Source organism: Bubalus bubalis, chromosome 3 (assembly GCF_019923935.1).
Source record: "Bubalus bubalis isolate 160015118507 breed Murrah chromosome 3, NDDB_SH_1, whole genome shotgun sequence".
NCBI classification, from domain to species: Eukaryota; Metazoa; Chordata; class Mammalia; order Artiodactyla; family Bovidae; genus Bubalus; species Bubalus bubalis.
In genome coordinates, this window is record NC_059159.1 from 1872076 (window position 1) to 1894702 (window position 22627).

At 44.8% G+C, this 22627-nt stretch overlaps 1 protein-coding gene across 10 annotated transcripts in view; it reads right to left on the reverse strand.

Annotated features, from left to right (window-relative positions):
- The window catches only part of ABCA9 (ATP binding cassette subfamily A member 9), a 54151-nt gene that overhangs the window by 14313 nt on the left and 17211 nt on the right, over positions 1-22627 (reverse strand). For 9 of the 10 annotated variants that reach the window (XM_044938502.2, XM_044938495.2, XM_044938501.2 and 6 more), the window contains 16 exons: positions 22162-22272; positions 21330-21505; positions 21026-21145; positions 20079-20217; positions 19243-19333; positions 15666-15805; positions 13910-14029; positions 12107-12305; positions 9396-9562; positions 8643-8776; positions 7856-7993; positions 5828-5935; positions 3951-4124; positions 3324-3437; positions 3051-3170; positions 283-351 (listed from right to left, as the gene is read on the reverse strand). In XM_044938502.2, the coding sequence (XP_044794437.2) occupies positions 283-351; positions 3051-3170; positions 3324-3437; positions 3951-4124; positions 5828-5935; positions 7856-7993; positions 8643-8776; positions 9396-9562; positions 12107-12305; positions 13910-14029; positions 15666-15805; positions 19243-19333; positions 20079-20217; positions 21026-21145; positions 21330-21505; positions 22162-22272 (2120 nt within the window). The remainder of the gene's footprint in view (positions 1-282; positions 352-3050; positions 3171-3323; positions 3438-3950; positions 4125-5827; positions 5936-7855; positions 7994-8642; positions 8777-9395; positions 9563-12106; positions 12306-13909; positions 14030-15665; positions 15806-19242; positions 19334-20078; positions 20218-21025; positions 21146-21329; positions 21506-22161; positions 22273-22627) is intronic. The other variant, XM_044938500.2, reaches the window with a different exon arrangement.

The following is a 22627-nucleotide window of genomic DNA, read 5'->3' on the forward strand; positions in this document are numbered from 1 at the left end:
AGCTCTGCAACCAGAGAGAGCCCATGCAGGCTTCTCTGTTTATTTTTAAGTAAATAAATAAAATAATTGTAAGAAAAGAAATAGTAATGAGTTGTTACTAGCGCTACCCACAGCACTGAGAGTCGGGCTTCCCACTCAGTGTCAGATGAGTATTAACTAGTGGCCAGATGCCGGAAGTGAGGAATTAAAACTGAAGTGGCGAAATTAAAACTGTTCATTTAACACAGAGCATACAAAGCTGTCCCCTCAGGCAAGAACATTTAAATGAAAGCATCTTCTTACGATTAGCAACGTCAGAAATGCAACCTGCTGTTCTGAAGCCCCCAAGTAATCCACAGAGTCCGGAGAAATCTGTGGAACGAGGAGAAAGGGGTGTTTAGATGCACCTTGATCTGTGTGTGAATCTCTTCCCACAAAAAATGATGCCCATTAAACGACTCGCCTGCATTTTACGTGAGTCCTCTTCTACATCAGGTAAGAGTCAGTTCCTAACTGCGCACCTTCCTCGCTTCCAAGGTCACTTGGCGACCTACCTGCTAACCTGAGTTTGGCTGTAGCTCAGATGCGTCTGTGCAGGACTGAGCAGGATTTGCTCTGCTAGCAGAAACCTGGGTGGTGCTGTGGGACCCACTGAAGCCAAGGGCAAGACGTGCCTGGACTTACCCCCCGCCCGCTGCCTTTCTCGCCACACCTGTGGCTATAGAACCATCGCGCTGCTCCGTCACCCGCTCCCCCTGCTCTGGGGAATACCTGTGACCGTCCCTCAGCCAGAAGACAAAGCTCTTCACTTGGGCTTTCACCTGCACACACTCAAAGGCGTGGTTTTCATCAGTACTATTTAAAAGGTCTCCCAACTCTTTTGTGAATGAGGGGCAAAGGATCTGTTTTGTTTCTTGAGCTGTATTTCCCAAGACTTCTTTTCTGAGCATCTTTAATCTGATGTAGTAAATCTCTAACCAACACAGCCATCCACCATCTAAGATGATTGTTTTCATATTGGATGACCTGCCAGGATCCTGACGTCATCTCGCTAACATCCAAGGACTGGATCATATCCAAAATCGACTTCAGGCTCCCTGGTCTTTGCCCTGTCGGCCACCCATTTTATTCTGAGCATCCTTTCTCTATAATTTGGAGTTGGTGACGCTCCACCCACCACTCCTCTGTCCACAGACGCCCTCCTTGTCTCCTCCCCTTCCTCATTCCCGAACTTAGACGCCACGGTCCGTTGTCATGAACTCTCTTTATACAGAAACGCTGCCTCTGACCCTTTGCTTCATCAACTCATCTGGCAAAACCCTAACCCTGGTCAAACCTAACTCTCCGCTTCTCCTGAGTTACACAAGAGAAGCAGACAAGATGGCAGAAACTTAACTCTGCTGACTTCACTTGGAAAGTAGGGTCGGCGGGGCGGGGGGGGGGGGGTGGTGTCCTCTAGCACTGTCTCCCTTCTGCTGACCTGCTCTCTGAAACAATTTTTCACATCTTTTCTTCTACCTTCAAAGTCCCAAGACCTCCCTTCACTTCACTCAGATGATAATTTACCCTTTCTCCCTAAGAAAGGAGACTATTTCAGTTTCCATATGCTCTGGTCATGATCTTTTTTTTCCTGTGGCGTCTTTTTTTTTAAATTGGACCGGGCAAAGATCAGTATAATCTCTTTACAATGTTGTGTTGGTTTCCGCCAGCCAATGGAGTGAATCAGCTATATGAATATGCATACATGCCCTCCCTGTTGAACTGCCCCCTTCCCCAGCCCACCCTCTAGGTCCTCAGAGAGCACTGAGCCGACCTCCCTGTGCAGCTTCCCGCTAGCTCGCTGTCCTATGCGCGCTGGTGTGTACATGTCAATGCCATTCTCTCGACTTGCCCCACCCTTCCCGTCCCACCACCGCCCCGCCCTGGGTGCACAAGTCCATCCTCTCCATCTGCGTCTGGAAGACTCCGGCTTTAGTGACGGGAGCCCTCCCACCCCCTGCAACTTGTACTCTTTATGCCATCTTTCCCCAGATCTTCAAGGACTTGGCTTCCGTCTTTCTTTCATCTAAAATTTTTCTCACATCAGCACAGTATCTCCTTTCTTAAACCTAAATCTAATCTCACTCATCCACTCTTCCATCTCACTGGTACTCTTTTTAGCAAAGCTCCTAGAACTATGTGTCTATGACCACCTCACTGGCTCTTCACTCTGCATTCTGTACTAAGCTCACTCCTTCTAAGCTTTTGTGTCCACCCTTCCACTGAAACCTGTCTTGTGAACATCACCAAGGACTCTAATGTGGTCCAGCCCAGCAGTTTCTTCTCAATTATCATCTTTCTAGACCGCTCATTAGACGAATCCCTCCATCCTTTTTGAAGCATGTTTTGTTGCCATCCGACACACATTCTTATTTACCCTAAGTGTTCAGGGTGGGTTTCAGAGATGAGATTCTGGTGCACAAATTTCCTCCTTTTTTTCTCCTCCCTCACAGGCTCCTTCTTAAACTGGTTTGTGGAGTCCTCCTCTTCCCAATCTTTAAAGTTTGTAGTTCAAAGACAAATGCTTCATCTTGTTTTCAATCTAACAACGCTTACTCTGTAGATTATACAAGCTAGTCCTGTGGCTTTAAACATCACTCATAAGCATGTGAATCTCAAGGGTTCAGCTTTTGTTTTGAACACACACACTGAGTTTCAGGCTCCTATGTCAAGTGACCACTTGCCATTTCCCACTGCACGTCTCTTAGGAACTTTAAACTTCATGTGTCTGGAATGAATAGAAAAAGGGCATCTCTGCTACCTCCCAGTACGTTCTTTGCCCCCAGGTGTGAGAGTGACCAAGAGAACTGCAAAATTCCACCACTGTGCCTTTGCCTCTGACCTTGATAAAGAATGCCGGGGCTTCCTCCTGAAGGAGACTGTGACCCTCGCCTGTGGGACGTGAAGTGATCTTCTGAAGACAGGCATCGAATGCTGACCAGCTGAGGGCTCTACGTACGTTGTATCATATCCAAAGTTTTCTCCAACGGCAGCACATTTCATGAGCCCAGAACAGATGTGAAATTACTCACCTCAGAAAAAATGAGTGGAACACCAATCAGTGTGAAGGGTGGTATTAATATGGTGCAGAGAAACAGCCCTAGGAATCCGTATTCATTCAGATAATTAGCAACAATGGTGAAGAAGGTGACCTAAAATAAAAAGAGCATAGTTTCAGCAAAGTATAACATTCTGAAAGCAATATTAATTTACCACCATGCTTACTACAAAGATTGAAATATACATTCTCAGAACTATTAAAAATAGTTTAAAAATAAAATAACATACACCATATGCATACTTACAATTAAGAAGAAAAATGACCAAATGCCACTATTTTTCCTCCCATGGCGGAAAATGAATGAAATCACATATGTCAAGAAAACAAGAGATGAGACATAGCCAATTATACACAGGGTCTGAAAATAGAAATATTACAGTCACCTAAGGTAAATGCTATCTAAATACATATTTATATTTAAACCCTTGGACAGCAAGGAGATCAAACCAGTCAATCCTAAAGGAAATCAACCCTGAATATTCACTGGAAGGACTGTTGCTGAAGCTCTAATACTTGGGCCACCTGACGCGAAGAGCCGACTCATTGGAAAAGACCCTGATGCTGGGAAAGATTGAAGGCAGGAGAAGGGGACAACAGAGGATGAGATGGTTGGATGGTATCACTGACTCAATGGACATGAATCTAAGCAAACTCCTGGAGATAGTGATGGACAGGGAAGCCTGGGGTGCTGCAGTCCATGGGGTTGCAAAGAGCTGGACACAACTTAGGGACTGAACAACAACTCAAACTCAGCTTTCCAGATCTAAGCTATAACAAACATAATGGGAGGCTCTTTGGCTGAAGATGAATAATGCAATTGCATTTATGAAAAGTAGTCTAGGAAAGCCATTTGATAACTTTTGCCACTTACCTGAACTGCCAGGTTTTGAATGATAAACACAAACTCATCTGGGCTAAAAACGTAATCCATTATTTGCATTAGAAGGAGGATCGAGAGGTACAGGGGAATGTCCACCAGCGCCTGCCCAAACCAGTAAGCGGAAGGGTAGAGGCCTGAAATCCGTAGCTGGGAGTGAACTTTTTTCTGATAAAGAAGCAAAAGAATCATCAAAAGTTTTGAATAGTTTAGGCTGGGGAAATTGCAAATATGCAGCACAAAAGCATTCATTTCCCCTATGTCTCTCTTATATATTATGCTAATTTAGCAAGTGACACTGTGACTTGCCCTGTTCCTATTTCAGGGGCATTGATAATGCTGTATGCCACCTTGTCTCCAGGAAGAAGGGATCTACACAGCATTGCCGTGGTGAGAAGATTCTTATTCTTTTCTTGTCAAAGCTACTGATGCCTCTGACACTTGCCTTGCAAGATGCACAGAGTTTCAGGAGAAGGAGGTGCACACTTTCCTGGAAGATTCTTAAGCTTTATGCTGAATGTAAACAGCACACTTATAATTGGCATCTTGCTTTGCTTCTTATGGGAGAAATTGCTCAAGAGAAGGATAGTTTAAGAGCAGGGTAAGTGAAAATTAATTTGAGTCCACCAGCAGCACCTGCTGAACTTTCACAAGGCTCAGTGGTGCAGAGGGAACCCCAGCAGAGGACGCTAAGGACGTGGAAACACGAGGAGGGAACTTGCGTGGCAGGGAAGCACCATGGATGCACAGAAAGTCTACCGTGGGTTCCTGACATTTTTATAGAATCTTCACAAAAAGAAGCTTTAAAGGGACACTCTTTTCCAGCAATAAGCCAAAGTACTCTGGTATATTGCTTAGGGCTGTTACACCGGAGAACCTCGCCTCCGTTGGGAACAGGGATGGGATGGTGTCAGCAGGGAAGTAGAACCCACCAGACAGAATCTGCGGTTCCCAGCCAGTTGATGGTACCTTCTGAGCTATCCTTCCTGAGGTCTCTCATTTAAGGCAAATAGCATATTCCGTATATTTGCCAAGCTTTTATTCAAATGGTTGACCCTCCATTGTTTCAAGCATTGTTTAAATTAGGTGCACGATGCACATATACATGTGTGGTCATAAGATGGGGGCGGGGTCACAGGGTGTTAAGAACATAGCAATTGGGAGAGTAGCGCTGACCCACATACGCTACCATGTGTAAGGCAGAGAGCTGGTGGGAGCTGCTGCGCAGTGCACGGAGCTCAGCCTGGGGCTCTGGGGTGACCCGGGGAGGGGTGGGGGAGGGGGTGGGATGGGGGAGGGGTGAGGTATGGGGGGAGGGGTGAGGTAGGGAGGGAGGGGGGAGGGGGTGGCTTGCGGAGGCAGAGAGCTGGCGGGAGCTTGCTGTACAGCGCAGGGAGCTCACTCGGGGCTCTGGGGTGACCTGGGGAGGGGTGGCGTGGGGAGGGGTGGCATGGGGAGGGGGAGGTTCAGGAAGGAGGGGATATATGTGTACATACGGCTGAATCACCTTGTAGAGCAGAAACCAACACAACGTGGTAAAGCGATTATACTCCAATAAAAAAATATAAAAGAACATATAAGGACTTTTGCTTTTTATTATCATTACTACTTAGTATAGGAAACATTTTTTTCCCTCAGGGAGGAAAATTTGAGAAATTTGACTTAATCCCTTTTGTTGCATTTTTTCTTATTGCTCGGCTTTTATTAATTGTTATTTTATATGGGAGTATAGTCGGTTGACAACGTCGTGTTGGTTTCAGGCATACAGCGGAGTGATTCAGTCGTCCGTCTGCCTGTATCTACTTCGTCTCACTCTCCGTGTGGGTGTTACAGGGTACGGAGCAGGACAGGGGCTCCATAGCTGTTCTTACTTTATAGTCACCGATGCTGCCCATGGCGATGTACGGAGTGAAGCAGGCCGCCCCAGGGATCCAGAAGAAGGCCATGCCCAGGTACTCGTGCTCGTAAGACGTGTGCTCCTGAAATCATGCCGAACACGTGGGCGGTCAGGTATAGGCTTCATTTATACTATTTCTAAACCAAATCATTTCAATGCGTGAAGTGGTCTAACTACCCAGAGCACTTCCCAAGGTCCTGTTTGTTTGAAACTTCGCTTCCTTAGTCGTGTGTTAAGGCGGCTGGGACATTGGAACGTGCATCTTGATTGATGAAGAAGCAAACTCCATTGCATCGCCTGAACTGGATACGCTCCGTGGTTAGCAACGGGAGACGTAACCACACAGGCTCTTTGCCCCAGCTCTGCGCTGACTGCATCCAGGCTGACTTTTAATACACAGAGGTCGTGGGCTGTCGACGGCGGAGCCACTGTGGTACCTTCAGAACCTGAGACCAAGTCAGTTCAGCTCAACATGTAGGAGGAACCATTTCTCTCCTTCAATATAATGGAGGAAGCTCAAATGCCTTCAAAGTGCTGGCGGGTATGAATTATTGAGTAGGTAGGTGTCTGGGCTTGGAGAAAAATGGTCAGCCCACACACCACATAAAAGCATTGAGTTAAAGCGATGCAAAGCCCTGTACAGGTTAAAGAGGGCTTTGGGTTTGGCTCGAAGCCTTGATCTCATCGGTGACTGGTTGCCTCACTGCTTTGCTCATCTCTGAGGTCGGGACCCTGAGCCTTGAGAGCTGCTTACTCTCTCTCAGCCCCACGAGGCTACTGCTGAGGGATGTCTTTGAACCGGACAAGAACTTGAGGTTTTGGACAGCACTGGAGTAATTTTTGACAACAGAAAGTGACCAGTGAGCTACAGAGTATGCCCAAGGCATCATTTAAAGGAGGCAAAGGGAGACTCAACACAGAGAGGGACGTAAGGGGTGATGTGAAGATACAGATCGGCACACTGACACCCCCTGTGGAGGTTCTGACTCGGGATCCAGGCATGGCCGGCCAATTGTATTTTATACAAGCGTGTCTTCTAGTTCTAATTCAGCTGGTCCCTGGTCTAGTCACAGCTGAACATTCTTTCATGGAAACCTGAAGAATTCCCAAGAAAAACAGTACTAACCTCAATAATGAGAGTAAGTGCAATTACTGAGCGCCTCTGGTTTTCCATGTGCCCCATCACTTGTCTTTATAGCAACTCAGCCCCCACTCCTCCTGCCAACATTGTCTTGTTTCCTTCTTAAGGGAGCTTTGTGATCAAGTTTTTTTTTTTCTTTATAATTTTTCCTGTTTATTTTTATCTGTGGCTGTGCTGGGTCTTTGTTGCCGCATGGGCTCCTCTCTAAGTGCGGCACTCGGGCTTCTCACCACGGCGGCTTCTCCTGCTGTGGAGCTTGGGCGCGTGGGCTCAGGGGTTGCAGCTCCCTGCTCTAGAGCACAGGCTCAGTAGTTGTGGCCCACAGATTTAGTGGCTCTGTGGCCTGTGGGATCTTCCCAGACCAGAGGTCGAACCCATGTCTCCTGCATTGGCAGGCAGATTCTTATCCACTGAGCCACCAGGGAAGCCCCTTGATAAACTTTTTATCTGCATTTTTTTGTGGATTGTTGAACCTAGACCTACCAAAGTTTGGTTGTTACAAGGTCACAAAGCCTGGCATTTAAGATGCTGGCTGTTTAACTAGGTCCCACTACTGAGGGCCACAGATGGTAACAGATCTAAGCCCAAAATTCATCATTTTTTTCCAATTAATTGTATTTCTGTTGTTCGTTGGCCTTGTCATCCAATTAAAGTTACAATGCTTTGCAATGATTGCTAAATATTGCATGTGTATGTATACACGTATGTGTGTACATATAAATATATATGCTAATTTAGTTGCATATAAAACATAAACATTCGAGAATAAGTTCATAAAAACTACCCTGTTATTTCAGCATTTCAAGTATTTTCCTGAAAACGTCTCATGACCCACGAAAAGTGAGATAATACTACACTTACCTCAAAATACGTGCTTCTGTCCGTCTGAATGTGTTCTGAAGAATTAAGCATTCCAAGTAGCCCATTGCTAATGATGTCCATGAGTACAGGAAAGCAATTCAGCCTTTTGGTGTTACATGCTATAGAAAATCTGGGATCCTAAAGCATAGCAAATATGCATTCTAAGTCCTCAGCAAGCAAATACAAAATTTAATGAAAGTACATGGTAGAAAAGCTTTCAAATGATGGACAACACAGGAAGGCTAAAGCACTAAGTGTCGTGAACCATCACTCATATTATTCAATTAATTCCCAACATACGGCAAGGAGTTCAGTATTTTGATCTGTACCAAGTGCAACAGCATTAGCTGTGTGACTGTTTATGCCTAAACTAAGACAAAATACATCACGTGATTTTTAGCAGCAACACTGTGGCTCAGCTGGTAAAGAATCTGCCTGCAATGCAGGAGACCTGGGCTCCATCCCTGGGTTGGGAGGATCCCGGAGAAGGGAAAGGCTACCCACTCCAGTATTCTGGCCTGGAGAATTTCATGTAGGTTCTCAAACTGTTGGACACGACAGAGCGACTTTCACTTTAAACACTCACTATAAAGCTCCATAACGCACCTTCACTTAAACACAGCAGTAGGCTTTGTTTGTGATGCATTCAGTTTTCAAATAAAGAATGTGCAGAATGAATTAACCTCTAAAAATGAGAAATATCCCATCTGCTTGTGTCAGTTGGTGTGCGTTGTTCAAACCGCACGTCCCCGCCCGTCTTTGATGTGAGGGCATCAGCCCGGCATACCTCGTCATCGCCTGTCACAGTGATGGCCCCGTTGTACGATGGCGCACTGGGGCCATTTCTTGTTCCAAGGGCGTCCACTTCTAAGTCGATGTTTTGGCGCCTCAGTGAATGTATGAAGTCATCAATGCGTGACCCTACCATGCGGGTAAGATCAAAAGAAGCAAAAATGAAGTAAAACACAAAAGGGAATATTTTTTAAAACATTAAATGATGTCACTCAAAGTGTACCATAATAAGCACTCTAAGGATTTCCTTACAAAGGCAGAACCAATGCTGTGGGACTAAAATCCACTCTCGTGTCAAGGAAACGTCAAACTTGCTTTACCTACAGCTGAAGCATTTACTTATCATTTCTGTTTGTGTGCAACTGCTACTTAAAATTAACATTCAAATCCTCGACCACAGAAAACTTCCATCTTAGCAATGTGGAAAGTATTTTTTTTCTCCAAAGCTCACAACTGCATAGTACTTAAAAAATGTTGTAGAAGACCTCAGAAACCAGTCAGTAACCCCTTTCCTAAATTCCTGTGCTGCTGTGTGCCGCATGCTTCAGAGTTTAAGTAAACTCGCAAAACGCGTTTTTAAAAACAAACTCCCTACCTTGCATTTTTCCCTTTGGAATGCGTTTCCTGTTTGGCCTCACCTACAGTTTTCTAAAACATACAGAACTCCTTTCCCCTCGTGGTTCATATGGTCTAGGGGAGTCTCTCAACACGATCAACATTGAGCCGGTGTGTCCAGCCCCACGTTCACCTGTTCTGTTGATGACCAGTAAGCGGGTCAGCGGGGCTTGAGGTGGTTGTCCCGGGGAGAGGAAGTACATGTTCGGAGACAGTCCCCAAGAATAGCTTTTTTGGTGTAACCGATAGGACAGATGCTCCAAAAGCTGAGGACCAAAGATAATGCCGAAAAGCAGTAATCTACAAGGAGGAAATGGAAAAGAAAACAATTCATCTGTAGCAACTATTGTGGGTTTTCCAGTCCAAGCAGGTAACAGTGCGAAAATAGAAATAAGTTACAAACATTAGTGAAGCACACGAACGTGTTCTGCCCGCTCTTTTCTTTTTTCTGACGTGAGGTGGCTCGTGTGCATCCGTTCTTGGTCTCTGTGCATCTCTAAACCACCTCCCCCTCCACCTCTGAACACGTCTTTGCAGTTGACGAAGTCAGCTGAGGATGACTCTGAAATCTCTCTCTAGTGCCCACTTCTTCGTCCTGTTCAGCCCTGCTTGCCATCTTTTTCTGGAACGCTGCAAGCTGGCACGTCACCAGCACCCAGGCTTCCTCCAGCCCGAACCTCCTCCCCTTCCTGCTCCCAGTTTCTGTAAATGACGTTTTCTCATTTGCTCGAGCTTGAACCCCAGTCTCTTTCTACTCATTGCTCTCCCTTATGTCCCTTTTCCGAATGGCCGAAATTTTCTGCTTATCATATCATCATTACTGCTTGCCTCCAAAACCTCTCTCCTACTTTGCAAATCTGGACCCGAATGAGCTGTTTACTGACCTCTTTCAAGCTGCCCTCAAGGTCTCTTTTCTTTGTTCCAGTGCCTACCATTTCCAAATCTTTTTGCACGGTTGTGCAATTAAGTTTCTTGGCATTCTGTCCTAGTTATACCAATTACCCATTCAAAAATAATAAAAGAACCTCATTAGTTCCTTACTTTGTATAAAGCCCACACTCCTTAGCTCTATTTAATGTATATCAACATTATTCTTACTCTTTCATACATCCCTTGCTGCAGGATGTCAGCTAACTCAAATTAATTCCAGTTCTTTCTCTCTCCTCATGTATCTCCATGCCCCAAGCTGCTTCCTCTGCCTGCTTTTTCATCCTCCTTTCCTTCCTTAGCTACATGCTCCATCTCCTTACACCAAATTCAAATTCTCCCTCATGTAAGGTTCTTTTTTGGGAAGCCCCATTTGGACATCATTTCTCTTGTATCAATGCTACAGCTGACCATATTGTCTAACTGTGCACTCTGCTTTTTTTTTCTTAATTGGAGGATAATTGCGTTACAATGTTGTGTTGGTTTCTGCTGTACAACACCATGAATCAGCCATGAGTATACACAGGTCCCCTCCCTCTTGAGCCTCCCTCTCCCCGCTCCCCATCCCACCCCCCAGGTTGTCACAGAGCACCGGCTTGAGGTCCCCAGGTCATGCAGCAGCTCCCACCAGCTCTCTATTTCACACGCTGTGGGGTGTATGTGTCTGTGCGGCTCTCAATTCATCTCGCCCTCTCCTTCCTCTGCTGCACCCACGACTCTGTTCTCTATGTCTGTGTTTCTATTCCTCATCTGCACACAGGTTCATCAGTACCATCCTTCTAGATTCCATATATATATATATATATATATATATATATATACACACACATTAATATACAGTATTTGTTTTTCTCTTTTTGACTTACTTCACTCTGCATAAGGGATCTAAGTTCATCCACCTCGCTAGCACAGACTCAGATTCATTCCTTTCTATGACTGAGTGATATTCCATTGTTTGTAGGGACCACAACTTCTTTATCCATTCATCTGTCGACGACAGCTAGGTGGCTTCCATCTCCTGGCTGTTGTTGCGTTATGCTTCTTTAGTGTACTTCTGATCACCCTCCACCCTCCATGTCTGGTTTATTCGATAAGACATTTAGCAGAGAGTGTTATACAGGAGTACTCACAAGTATTTTTTAATGATTATGTGTCCTGGGTAGAGAGGAGTCATGCAAGGAGGTGTTACTTAACAAAGGGCCTGGAACTCTACAGGTAAGTTCCAGGAAATGACTTGAATTCTGTGCTAAAATAAAACAGGCACAGAGCCACTCTGGGGAAAGAGGCAAATCCTTAGAACCTAGGGCCTGAATTCCAAGCTTCTGAAAAACTGCTTGAACCCTCTGATCATAGCAGATCCTGTCAAAATTAAAAGAAAAACCCCAAACTTTATCTGGTTTAATTACATATCCACCAAAGCAATTAAAATTGATTTCTGTGTGAACTTATGGTTGCCAGAGGGGAAGAAGAGGGGAAGGATGCTTGGTTGTTTGGGATGGACACGAACACACTGCTCTGTTTAAAATGGATAAGCAACAAGGACCTGCTGTACAGCACAGGGGACTCTGCTCAGTGTCACCTGGCAGCCTGGATGGGAGGGGAGTCTGGGGGAGAGTGGACACATGTGTGCGCATGGCTGAGCCCCTTCTCCGTCCACCTGAAGCTGTCACAGAGTTGTTGACTGGCTATATCCCCCGGACAGAGGAGCCTGGCTTCTGTCCACGGGGTCACAAAAGAACTGGACTCAGCGACCCAACAACAACACGCTCCAATAGAAAATGAAAAGCTAACGAAACCCTGGTTTCTGTGTTAAAAAGACCACATGCAGTTGCTGGAACTTCTTTCATCGCAGTTCTTCTCTCCTGAGTTTGTTGACAACACACTGCTCATATGAACCTGAAACTCGCAGGTACTCACATGGCCAGCAGGGCTCTCTTTTCACTCTTTAACTTGAGGAAGCGGACTTTTGCTACTGCACAGAGCTGCTGCCTCCAGAGGCCCAGGCCGCCGACCGTGCTGCTTGCTTCACTGAAGGACGACACGACCTGTTCCGGCTCAACAAGGCTGCCTGTGTCATTGGTCCTGCCACTCTGCAACTGCTCCAAAACTGCAGGTCCTACAAAGGATGAAACCAGTCATTTGTAAAGAGCCGTTTGCCGTGGTTCAGTCGCTCAGTTGTGTCCGACTCTCCATGACCCCATGGGCTGCAGCACACCAGGCTCCCTGTCCTTCACTGTCTCCCGGAGTTTGCTCAAACTCACGTCCCTTGAGTCAGTGATGCCAACGTGCATTATTTAGATTTTCCTAGGATCATCTTTTCAGCAATTGTTGTCAGAGGAGAGAGTCTTGGGCAAAGATGCAAATAATCTAATTCAGGGCACCACTAGAGAAACTGCTAAGGAGACAGGAACACAGCAAAAAAATAAAAAGATATAAAGACACAATACAGGAAGAAGAAATAACGACATAATAAAAGGAAATCTTGTATTTTCTGAAAAAAAAAAAAAAATAGCTCTGTATCCAGAGCTTTAAAGGACGGAATTCATTCTAGAGAACATAATGAACAGAAATCCATATTTAGCCTGGAAAAATCTATTGCAAGAGACAAACTATCTTAGTATTTTTGACCAAGGAGAATATGAAAGAATATGAAGAACAGAAGAATATGAAATTGGTTGAGATAATATTTTTAACATAACCAGAGCTGAAAACTAGGTAAGTGAACATCGCTTATTCATGTCTGACTCTTTGTGACCCCTTGGACTGTAGCCCGCCAGGCTCCTCTGTCTATGTGAGCCTGGGAGTATTCTCCTGGCAAGAACACTGGAGTGGGTTGCCAGTCCCTTCTCCAGTGGATCTTCCCAACCCAGGGATCAAACCTGGGTCCCCTGCATTGCAGCTGGATTCTTTACCATCTGAGCCACAAGGGAAGCCTGAAAACTAGATAAAGTTACCTCTTTTGGAAGAGAAGCCTAGAGAAATTGATGCTTTGAATGTATGTTCCCTAAAAGTGAATTACATCACTTAAAAAAGTTATGGAGTATATAAAAAAGACTTCCCACCTGATCAACCAAAAAAAAAAGAAGACAAGAGCATAGGCCAGACTAAACACAGCAGGATGAAGGTGAACCAGAGACAAAAGAAATAGCCTAGAGCAGCTAGAGAAGAAAGGCAGAGAACTTTCCAAGGAGTAACAGTTAGACTGACAGCAGATCTTTCAACAGCAATAGTGAAATTCTGGTGTGGCCGCCACTTCCTTCTCCAGGGGGTCTTCCTGACCCAGGGATAGAACCCGGGCCTTCTACACTACAGGTGGATTCTTTACCACTGAGCCACCAGAGAAGCCTACTAGTGAAATAATGTCCTCACATATGTCAAGAAAATAACTTTCAACTTACAATTCTAATTTTCTTTTATCCATAGCAGTTACATTCAAAAAACACTATATTGCATATTTATGTCTGCTGCATAAAGACCTAGTCTGTGTTCCACAGGCTTAGTAAAATGTCTGGGACGAAATACAGAATTCAAGAGATGAGACCAGTATTGAGAGAAGAGGGAAGAAAACAAGAAATAGACTTCTCATCTGCTCTAACTTTTTCCAAGATCATATTGAATCATCGCACCTCGGAAATCATGTAACTTCATCATTCCAAGTGTGTTTTCAGGACAAAATATAGCACAGAATGAGAAATTTCAAGGTAAAAAATTATTTATTACCTGATTCATCAAAAGCTGATTTTCCTTCTAATTTCAAGAACACTTCATTCAGTGTGGTCATGGAAACATCATAATTCTCAATGCCCTGGTTGGAACAGCTTTCAAGATCCCTGTAGAGGTCTAAAAATAGGCATAAAAATGTACTAAATTAATATCAGTTGTAATGAGATTGATAATAACTATATTTTTCAAAGTAGAAAACACTTGTGATAGGACCAATACACTCATCAGAAACAAACCTGTGCTGTAGACAGTCCCTCACTTCTAAAATAAACAATACAGTGCGTTAGTTTCCAGACCTTCTTGGGTATAAGAGTCTAGAAATTTCTGTTTTCATGCCTAGAATACTACACATGTGGGGGGTTTTGGGAAAAAACATATTCTATTTTATTTAATCTGTTTTTTAAAAATGCAATTGTTAGGCTTCCCAGGTGGCTCAGTGATAAAGAATCCACCTGCCAGTGCAGGAGACACAGGTCCCATCCTTGGGTCCAGAAGATCCCCTGGAGAAGGAAACTGCAACCCACTCCAGTATTCTTGCCTGGGAAATCCCATAGACAGAGGAGCCTGGTGGGCCACACTCCATGGGGTTGCAGAAGAGTTGGACACAGCTTAACACGTATGCACACAAACCATATACATATCAAAGGCATTGTTTGAGTTAATATGATCATTATTTCACTGATTCTAAAATGAATACATTTCATCAACTTTTAATGCATCTGAAACGAGCATGTGTCATAAATACTAGGCGGTCATGTTTTAAATGCCAGCATTGTTTCTTTCTGTTTCTTCCCTGGTGGCATGTTCTGAAATTGAGGGTGTCTGAAACTTGCTAAAATACCATAGATGCTACCTGTCAGATATCTTTCCAGGTGCTTGATTTATAGTTAATACTTTTATAATAAATGTAAATGAATTAAAGCTTCATAAAACCCTATCAAGTTTGTACTAATATGAACCGCTTTTTACAAATGGTCAAACTGAGGTAGAGTACACTAATATAACCTGTTTGGGGTGGCAGGGAGAGTACCTGCAGAGCTGGGCTTTGAATCTAGCTAGTCTGGCTCTGCCGGCCGAGCTTGCCTGGTGCTGTATTTCCTTATTAGCCCCAATTGTTGCAGGCTTATTAATTCAAGCATGCAGATTGGCCCCAAGACCTTCCATTAACAGTTGGCAAGTTCTTGGAATGCGATAAAGCAAACACATTTTTATGGGTTACACTTTTTAGTGCAATCCAGCTCAGAATGCTTGGGGAATGAAACAGCGTATTGGGAAATCAGACAGAAGAGGGGTAAAGGCGATGCCTCTCCAGCCATTCGTGTTTGCAGCAAAGCTCTTGATTTTCATACAGGCTGATCATGATCACTGTTGAATTGTGAAGATTGTAACATTATGTCGCGGTGCTTATAACACCATCTGCCTACAGTGCATGCCCCCTGAGCTCCCATCCGATTCCCTGCCGGGGTGTGCCCAGACCTCTCCCTGCCTGGACCTCCTTCTCATGCATTCCCGACGCAAATTTCCCTAATGCTTCTCCTTGTAGCTTGATGTCGCCCTGTATCTCTTGGCCGCACATGTTGTAACTTGAAACATAATTAGCATTTTCCTGCCTCAGTGTACTCATAAGTGCTGTTGGAATATTAAACAATAAGTCATAAATAATTCACAGTGCTACTACTTTGCAAGCAGCGAATGTCAGCCATCATTCTAAACATCATTACAAACAATTCTGTGGTCTCTTGCATTCTGTTACCTGGAAATTTGTTTGTCCTTTCCAAAGGCAGAATATACACCAGCTCTTCTTCACTTTGGGCTGTTAATTTGGCATCGGGGACGTGGTGTTTAACAATCGATGTTACACTGTCTGGATCACACGTCTCATTCAGATGCAAACTGATGTTTAAAAGGAGTAAGTTAAGGCTGTTTTTATCCAACGCCACCTATACAAAGAACCCTAGCCTGTGTTTCTTGCTTCATTAATATTTATGAGACAAAACAGTATAATCTAATAGAGGAAGCAAGACTTAAAAATATCAGTGTAGCCCAAGCTGTATAATCTACACAACCTGCAGAGGGAGAAGCAGTAAGGGATGCTTAAGGACAGGTAAGGAGGCTCAAGGTTTGCTGTTCGGGAGAAAGAGATATCCAGCTCCATCTTGACTGGAGTCAGGTGGGGGAATGGTGATTTTGTCTCCGTCTATTCAAAATCTCAACTTTTGAATTCTCTCTTTGCAGTAAAGTATGAGTTCTACAAACCAGAGTGAAGCTGGTAGGAACAAAGAGTGTTAATTTGCTACAGTCATTAAGAACACAGTTCTCGTGTCCTATGGGTCCATATTCCAGATTTAGGCCTCTGAGCATCTATTTTCTACTCTGTGATTGGAAATAATACTCAGGTCTCCAAGAGTTTTGGAAAACATAACAAAACACAGTATGTATGGAATCATATAGGTCTTGGCAACATGTAAACCTCAAAATATGTTAGCTAATTTTATCTTTTGGGGGGGCAAAATTTATTCAAGTCAAAGTTGGTCCATCTTCTTGATGAGAACATATAAAGTTCTTTATGAAATCATTAGATTTAAGAAACCCTATTATTAGTCACATCCACTGACATTTACCCAGGCTGGGACTTGCTTGGTGGTCCACTGGCTAGGACTCTATGCTCCCTCCCAATGCAGGGGGCCCCGGTTCGATCCACGGTCAGGGAACTAGACCCCACGTGCACCAACTAAGACCCGGAGTAGCCAAGTAAATAAGTAAATATTAAAATTTAAAGAAAAAGTCAGAAACTTTATCTGACATTAAAAAGAAAAAGACAGGTTGTACAATGACAAGGGCGTCGTAATGGACTTTGGTGAGACAAACCCCCCAAAATCAATTGTAGCTAAAAGTATTCTGCGTTTATAAGACCCTGTGTGACTCACTCTTCAGGATACCAAACAGGGAGAACGTGGTGGCTTCCCTAAAGGAGCTGGGGACATGACAGAGATATGAGGCGGCGCGTAACAGGAGGAAGGGGGAGGGACGGTGAGCAGCTGGTTCCTTGTCAGGCATTCATTTCAATATTTTTAGCCTTCACTGTAAAGTAAGTATTATAGTTTCACTTTTTTAACTGAGGATCAAAGAAGTTAATTACGATGCCTCAGGAAACAATGCAAAATAGTGCTTTCAGGGTTGCAGTAAAGAGGATGCTTATTGTTCAAGAGAAGACATTCAGAGAAGACCTTAAAGAGCAGATAAGATTTGAACACGGTTAAAATGCGACAGAGGAAGAATCAGCACACAGACTTCCCACCTTAAGCAGAGTCAGGACACTACAGTGTGGGGGCCCCTGAGGACAGCCTGTGTTGGTTCTAGCTGAGGCATTTATTCAATCAGCTCTTGCCCCCAAATCATGGTGGATCATAAATTAGATCAAGTTAAACACTTGAGAGTGAATGATGTGAGATCCATTTAACCACTATATAGTGGTTAATCACTATCTAGTCAAAGCTATGGCTTTTCCAGTAGTCATGTACGGATGTGAAATTTGGACCATAAAGGAGGCTGAGCACCGAGGCACTGATGCTTTCAAATTGTGTTGTTGGTGAAGACTCTTGAGAGTCCCTTGGACTGCACGGAGATCCAACCAGTCCATCCTAAAGAAAACCAGTCCTGAATATTCATTTGAAAGACTGATGCTGAAGCTGAAGCTCCACTATTCTGGGCACCTGTTGTGAAGAGCCGACTCATTGGAAAAGACCCTGATGCTGGGAAAGATTGAAGGCGGGAGGAGAAGGGGGTGACAGAGGATGAGATGGTTGGATGGCATCACCGACTCAATGGACATGAGCTAGAGCAAACTCCGGGAGATGGTGAAGGACAGGGAAGCCTGGCATGCTGTAGTCCATGGGGTCACAAAGAGTCAGTCACGACTTAGGGACTGAGCAACGACAAAGCACTTGGAGTGAATAATGTGGGATCCATTTAGCCACTGGGGATGGAATGACTTGAATTACTTTTTAAGAAATATTACACTTTACTGGGAAGTATAGGGAGTAATTTACATCACATCTATAATCTTGGCCCAAATTGCAATGTGGGAGACTGGGTTTGATCCCTGGGTTGGGAAGATCCCCTGGAGGAGGGCATGACAACCCACTCCAGTATTCTTGTCTGGAGAATCCTTTGGACAGAGGAGCCTGGTGGGCTGTAGTCCATGGGGTCACAAAGAGTCGTACACGACTCAGCGACTAAGCACAGTATAAACGACGGGAGAGTGGGCGGATTATTAAAATTCTTTGACTTGTCAAAGAAGCATAATAATACCATCTTTCTAAAGTTATTTGGGGAATTAAGTATGATTATATGAGTATTCCATATGTAAATATCTTTGGACGTACCTAAAATATAGTCCACGCTTAGTAAGTGATAGACATTACTTAATAGTGCTAAAAGGAGACAGAAAAAAATGACAGGGAAGAGGAAGTCAGGGAGAACAGAGAGGAAGCTATCAAAATTGCTGCTGCTGCTGCTAAGTTACTTCAGTCGTGTCCGACTCTGTGCGACCCCATAGACGGCAGCCCACCAGGCTCCCCCATCCCTGGGATTCCCCAGGCAAGAACACTGGAGTGGGTTGCCATTGCCTTCTCCAATGCATGAAAGTGAAAAATGAAAGTGAAGTCGCTCAGTTGTGTCTGACTCTTCTCGACCCCATGGACTGCAGCCTACCAGGCTCCTCCATCCATGGGATTTTCCAGGCAAGAGTACTGGAGTGGGGTGCCATTGCCTTCTCCGATTGAAATTGCTACAACTGGCAAAAATAAACATTAGAAACAGGATAAGAGAGAGGCTGGAGTGTCAATAAATTTCTCTTAGCAAACACTGGGTTGTGAACATATCTTCCAGACACTATTTAAATCTCACTGGTTGTTGTTATTTAGTCTCTAAGTCATGTCCAACTCTTTGCGACCCCATGGACCGTGGCCCACCAGGCTCCTCTGTCCGTGGGACTCTCCAGGCAAGAACGCTGGAGTGGGTTGCCATGCCCTCCTCCAGGGGATCTTCCTGACCCAGGGATCCAATCACGTCTTCTGCATTGGAGGCGGGTTCTTTACCACTGAGCCACAAGGGAAACCCACAGACTTGGTTTAATCATTCGTATATTCTCAATGTCTGCAATCCCATAAATCATTCATTCTAGCTAAGAAAGAGAGCAGTTGTGGTGGTGTTCTAACATAGCTCTCTCGAAATGGTCTTACTAATGGAGCAACCTACGTTAACATGCTAACAGTGATGTCATGTCCCTGACATTTCCAGCACATTCTAACATACAGCAAGGGCTGTACCTTAGATGGTAGCCGATGCCCCATTTCCTCTTCAGGAATAAAGAAGAGCCCGCACACTTCAGCCTTCCGTTGGACATAAACACCTTTCTATCTAAGTTGGAAGAATGAAATAAATTGTATTCAGAGGTTGTTTTTTCACTATTTATTAAAAAAAAAAACAACCAAATTCATCAACAAACAGTGTATTTTAGGAGCACCGCTTGCTAACACAGGCACATCCTAATTCTGGCCATAAGTAAGCCACATTCTTCGACATCTGATAAATCAAGTGATATGTTAGTTTATTCTTGAGTATATTTAGAAAAATTGTCATGTACTAAAAGGATGTTTCAAGTCAACTGATATTCCGAATATACTGAATGTGTGCATGCATGCTCCGTTGTATCCAACTCTTTGGGACCGCATGGACTGTAGCCCGCCAGGATCCTCTGTCCATGGGGATTCTCCGGTCAAGAATACTGGAGAGGGTTGCCATTTCCTTCTCCAGGTGATCTTCCCGACCCAGGGATTGAACCCACGTCTCTCGCGTCTCTACATAGTAGGCAGATTCTTTACCGTTGAGCCACCTGGGAAGTCCCCTTCATACAGGATAAATCATAACACATCTTGGGGAGTATGCTTTGTATTTTATAGCAGGTGAGGTGCTTTGCAATAGGATCAGAATCCTTTCTGGGACAATGCCCTCGGGGATGAAGACACTCGGATAGGCCAGAGGACTGTCCTTCCCCCTGGTCGAGGGAGACACATGCTCAGAGCTGGCCCAGAGCCTCGCTACACACGTTCCACCTGGGTCCCTAAGTCGTCATTGAGATACACGAAGGAAACCCAAAGCTCACCAGCCAGGACGTCAGCCTCATCCATGAACTGGGTGCTGAAGAGGACCACGTGGTCTGACTTCCTCTCTCGAAGGAGGTTCCACACCTGGTGTCTTGAAAGAGGGTCTGACCCCGCAGTCGGCTCGTCCAACAGCAAAACCTGCACGGCAGGAAAGCCCCTGAAATCGCTTTCCCCGTTGGTGCGATATACAGTGAGTCAGGAGATTAGGAGGGACATGTATACACTACAGTGTGAAACAGACAGCTAGCGGAAGCTGCTGCAGCGCAGGGAGCTCAGCTCCGTGATGACCTGGTGGGGGGTGGGCGGGCAGGGAGGGAGCTCAGCTCCGTGATGACCTGTGGGGGGCGGGGAGGGAGCTCAGCTCTGTGATGACCTGGGCGGGGGGCGGGGAGGGAGCTACCAGAGGGAGGGGACGCATGTATGCGCACGGCTGATGGACACAGTTGCACAGTGGAGACTAACACCGCGTTGGAAAGCAACTATAGCTCAGCAAATAAGAACACCTAAAATCAATTAATAAAAAAAAAAAGAACAAAAAATGAAGAGCAATATACCGCGAACTGGTGAACAACACAGCTTTGAACTGCGCGGGTCTGCGTTTTCGTGGATGGTTTTCGCCGCACAGCACGGCGCACACAGTCCCAGGCTGGATGCATTTGCAGAGGCGGGACCGTGTGTGCTGACGGCTGACTGGAAGGTTCTACTAGGATTTCCCACCGTGCGGAGGGTTGCTCAGCAACCCCCCACCTCCACCACCTCCCGCCCCGAACCCTGCATTGTTCAAGACTCAACCGTACTTGTAAAATTACTTAGGAGAAATATTTTAGCACTTAACTCTTCATTGGAACAGTTCTCTTCCATTTATCAATTACAAATTAAATGTGTTTGCACACCACAGTTTCACAACCCTCCACCTGATTTCACCAGTAAGTTCAGGTCGACTTACCCGGGGATCTCCTAAAATGGCAGTCCCAAACGTCAGTTTCCTTTTTTGTCCACGGCTTAAATTTTGAGCAAGAACGTCTTGAATGCTTCCCATCTCCAGATCCTCCAGAATCTGTTGGACCTAACAAAGGACATTGAGTCCACACTTAGACTGTTTCTCTTAAAGACCTACCACTTTGCCATTCATTGCAAAGGGCCTTTTGGACCTTTTGAGGATGAATTGTGTGGAAATAACACAACCGCATTTAGGGTTTTCTAGGTAAGCAGTTCCATTCTCGTGGCTGACAGCTAGCGTAGGCATCTACCTGTCGCTCTACTTCATGTGGCTGAATCCCTTTTATCTTAGCAAAGAGCCTGAGGTTTTCTCTCACGGTGAGGAAGCCAAAGTGCACGTTGGCTTGTGGACAGACGCCAGTGAGCTTGCTGATGTGTTCTAGGTCAGCTGCTTCCGAAAGTGAGTGATTGTAGATGGTGACGGACCCTGGAAGGGAAACGATCTGCCTCAGGATAAAGATCCTGGTCTCGTGTGCGAGATTTTAAAACGGAGAGCAACGTGTGTCGATACTAAAGTCCTTTAAACATTGTAACAAGATTATTACAAGGCTTTTAAGTTTACATGGAAGAAACAATAATGTGCTCAAATAAAAATAATGTGTTCAAATACAGGCAAGGCATAATATCTGGAATATTTGTTCTTAATAGCAACCGGGACAGTTTGCCAGTGAGGAACCGTTGCTAAATCACATCACTAGGTTACACACGAGGCTATTTCTTTACCTTCCAAAGCTTCTACTTTCTCATACTTTCTTTATCCATATTCCTTTTACCTAAAAGGAGTACTGTACACTCTTGATGAATTAAAACTTAATGTTCTCCATACATCCAAGCCCGTTAGGAAGCAGAAGAGCTACTTATCATGACCTATTTAAGCCATAAAGATTCTCCTAAATGAGTTCAACGTAAATCTGTCAAATAATAACTTGAAGGACCTTCTAAAGATCGTCTCTCAAGTGCCTGAGTGTGGCTATCAGTTGATGAAACTGCTTGCTGGAGTTTGTGACTGAAACTAGGGAGCGGATGAAAAGCACAGTGGGTTCACCTGCCCCTGCTCGTGTCCTGCCGTGCCTGTCTTCTCACCTGACGTTGGGGCCGACAGTCCGCTGAGTATATTTAACAGCGTGGTTTTCCCAGCTCCACTGTGACCGAGGATGCCCGTGATCTGGCCTTCGTATACGTCCAATACCAGGCCTGGCATTATTCCAAGAAGATGACACTCAGAGCCTGCATGGTAACTTTACAGTCTCTGAAATTTTTATAAAGTCTCACAGCATCTGTATATTTGGCTAGCAATACTCAAAATGAAACGCACCCCCAAATTCATTCCTTTAAAATGGTATCTTCTGGGACTTCCCTGGCAGTTCAGTGGTTAACTCTGCCTTCCAGTGTGGGAGGTGTGGGTTCAATCCCAGGTCAGGGAACTAGGTTCCCACACTGACTCCCAGTGGAAGGACCGAAACATAAAATAGAAGCAATATGTAACAAACTCAAAAAAGACTTTAAAAACGGTCCACATCAGAAAAATCTTAAAAAAATAAAACTGCAC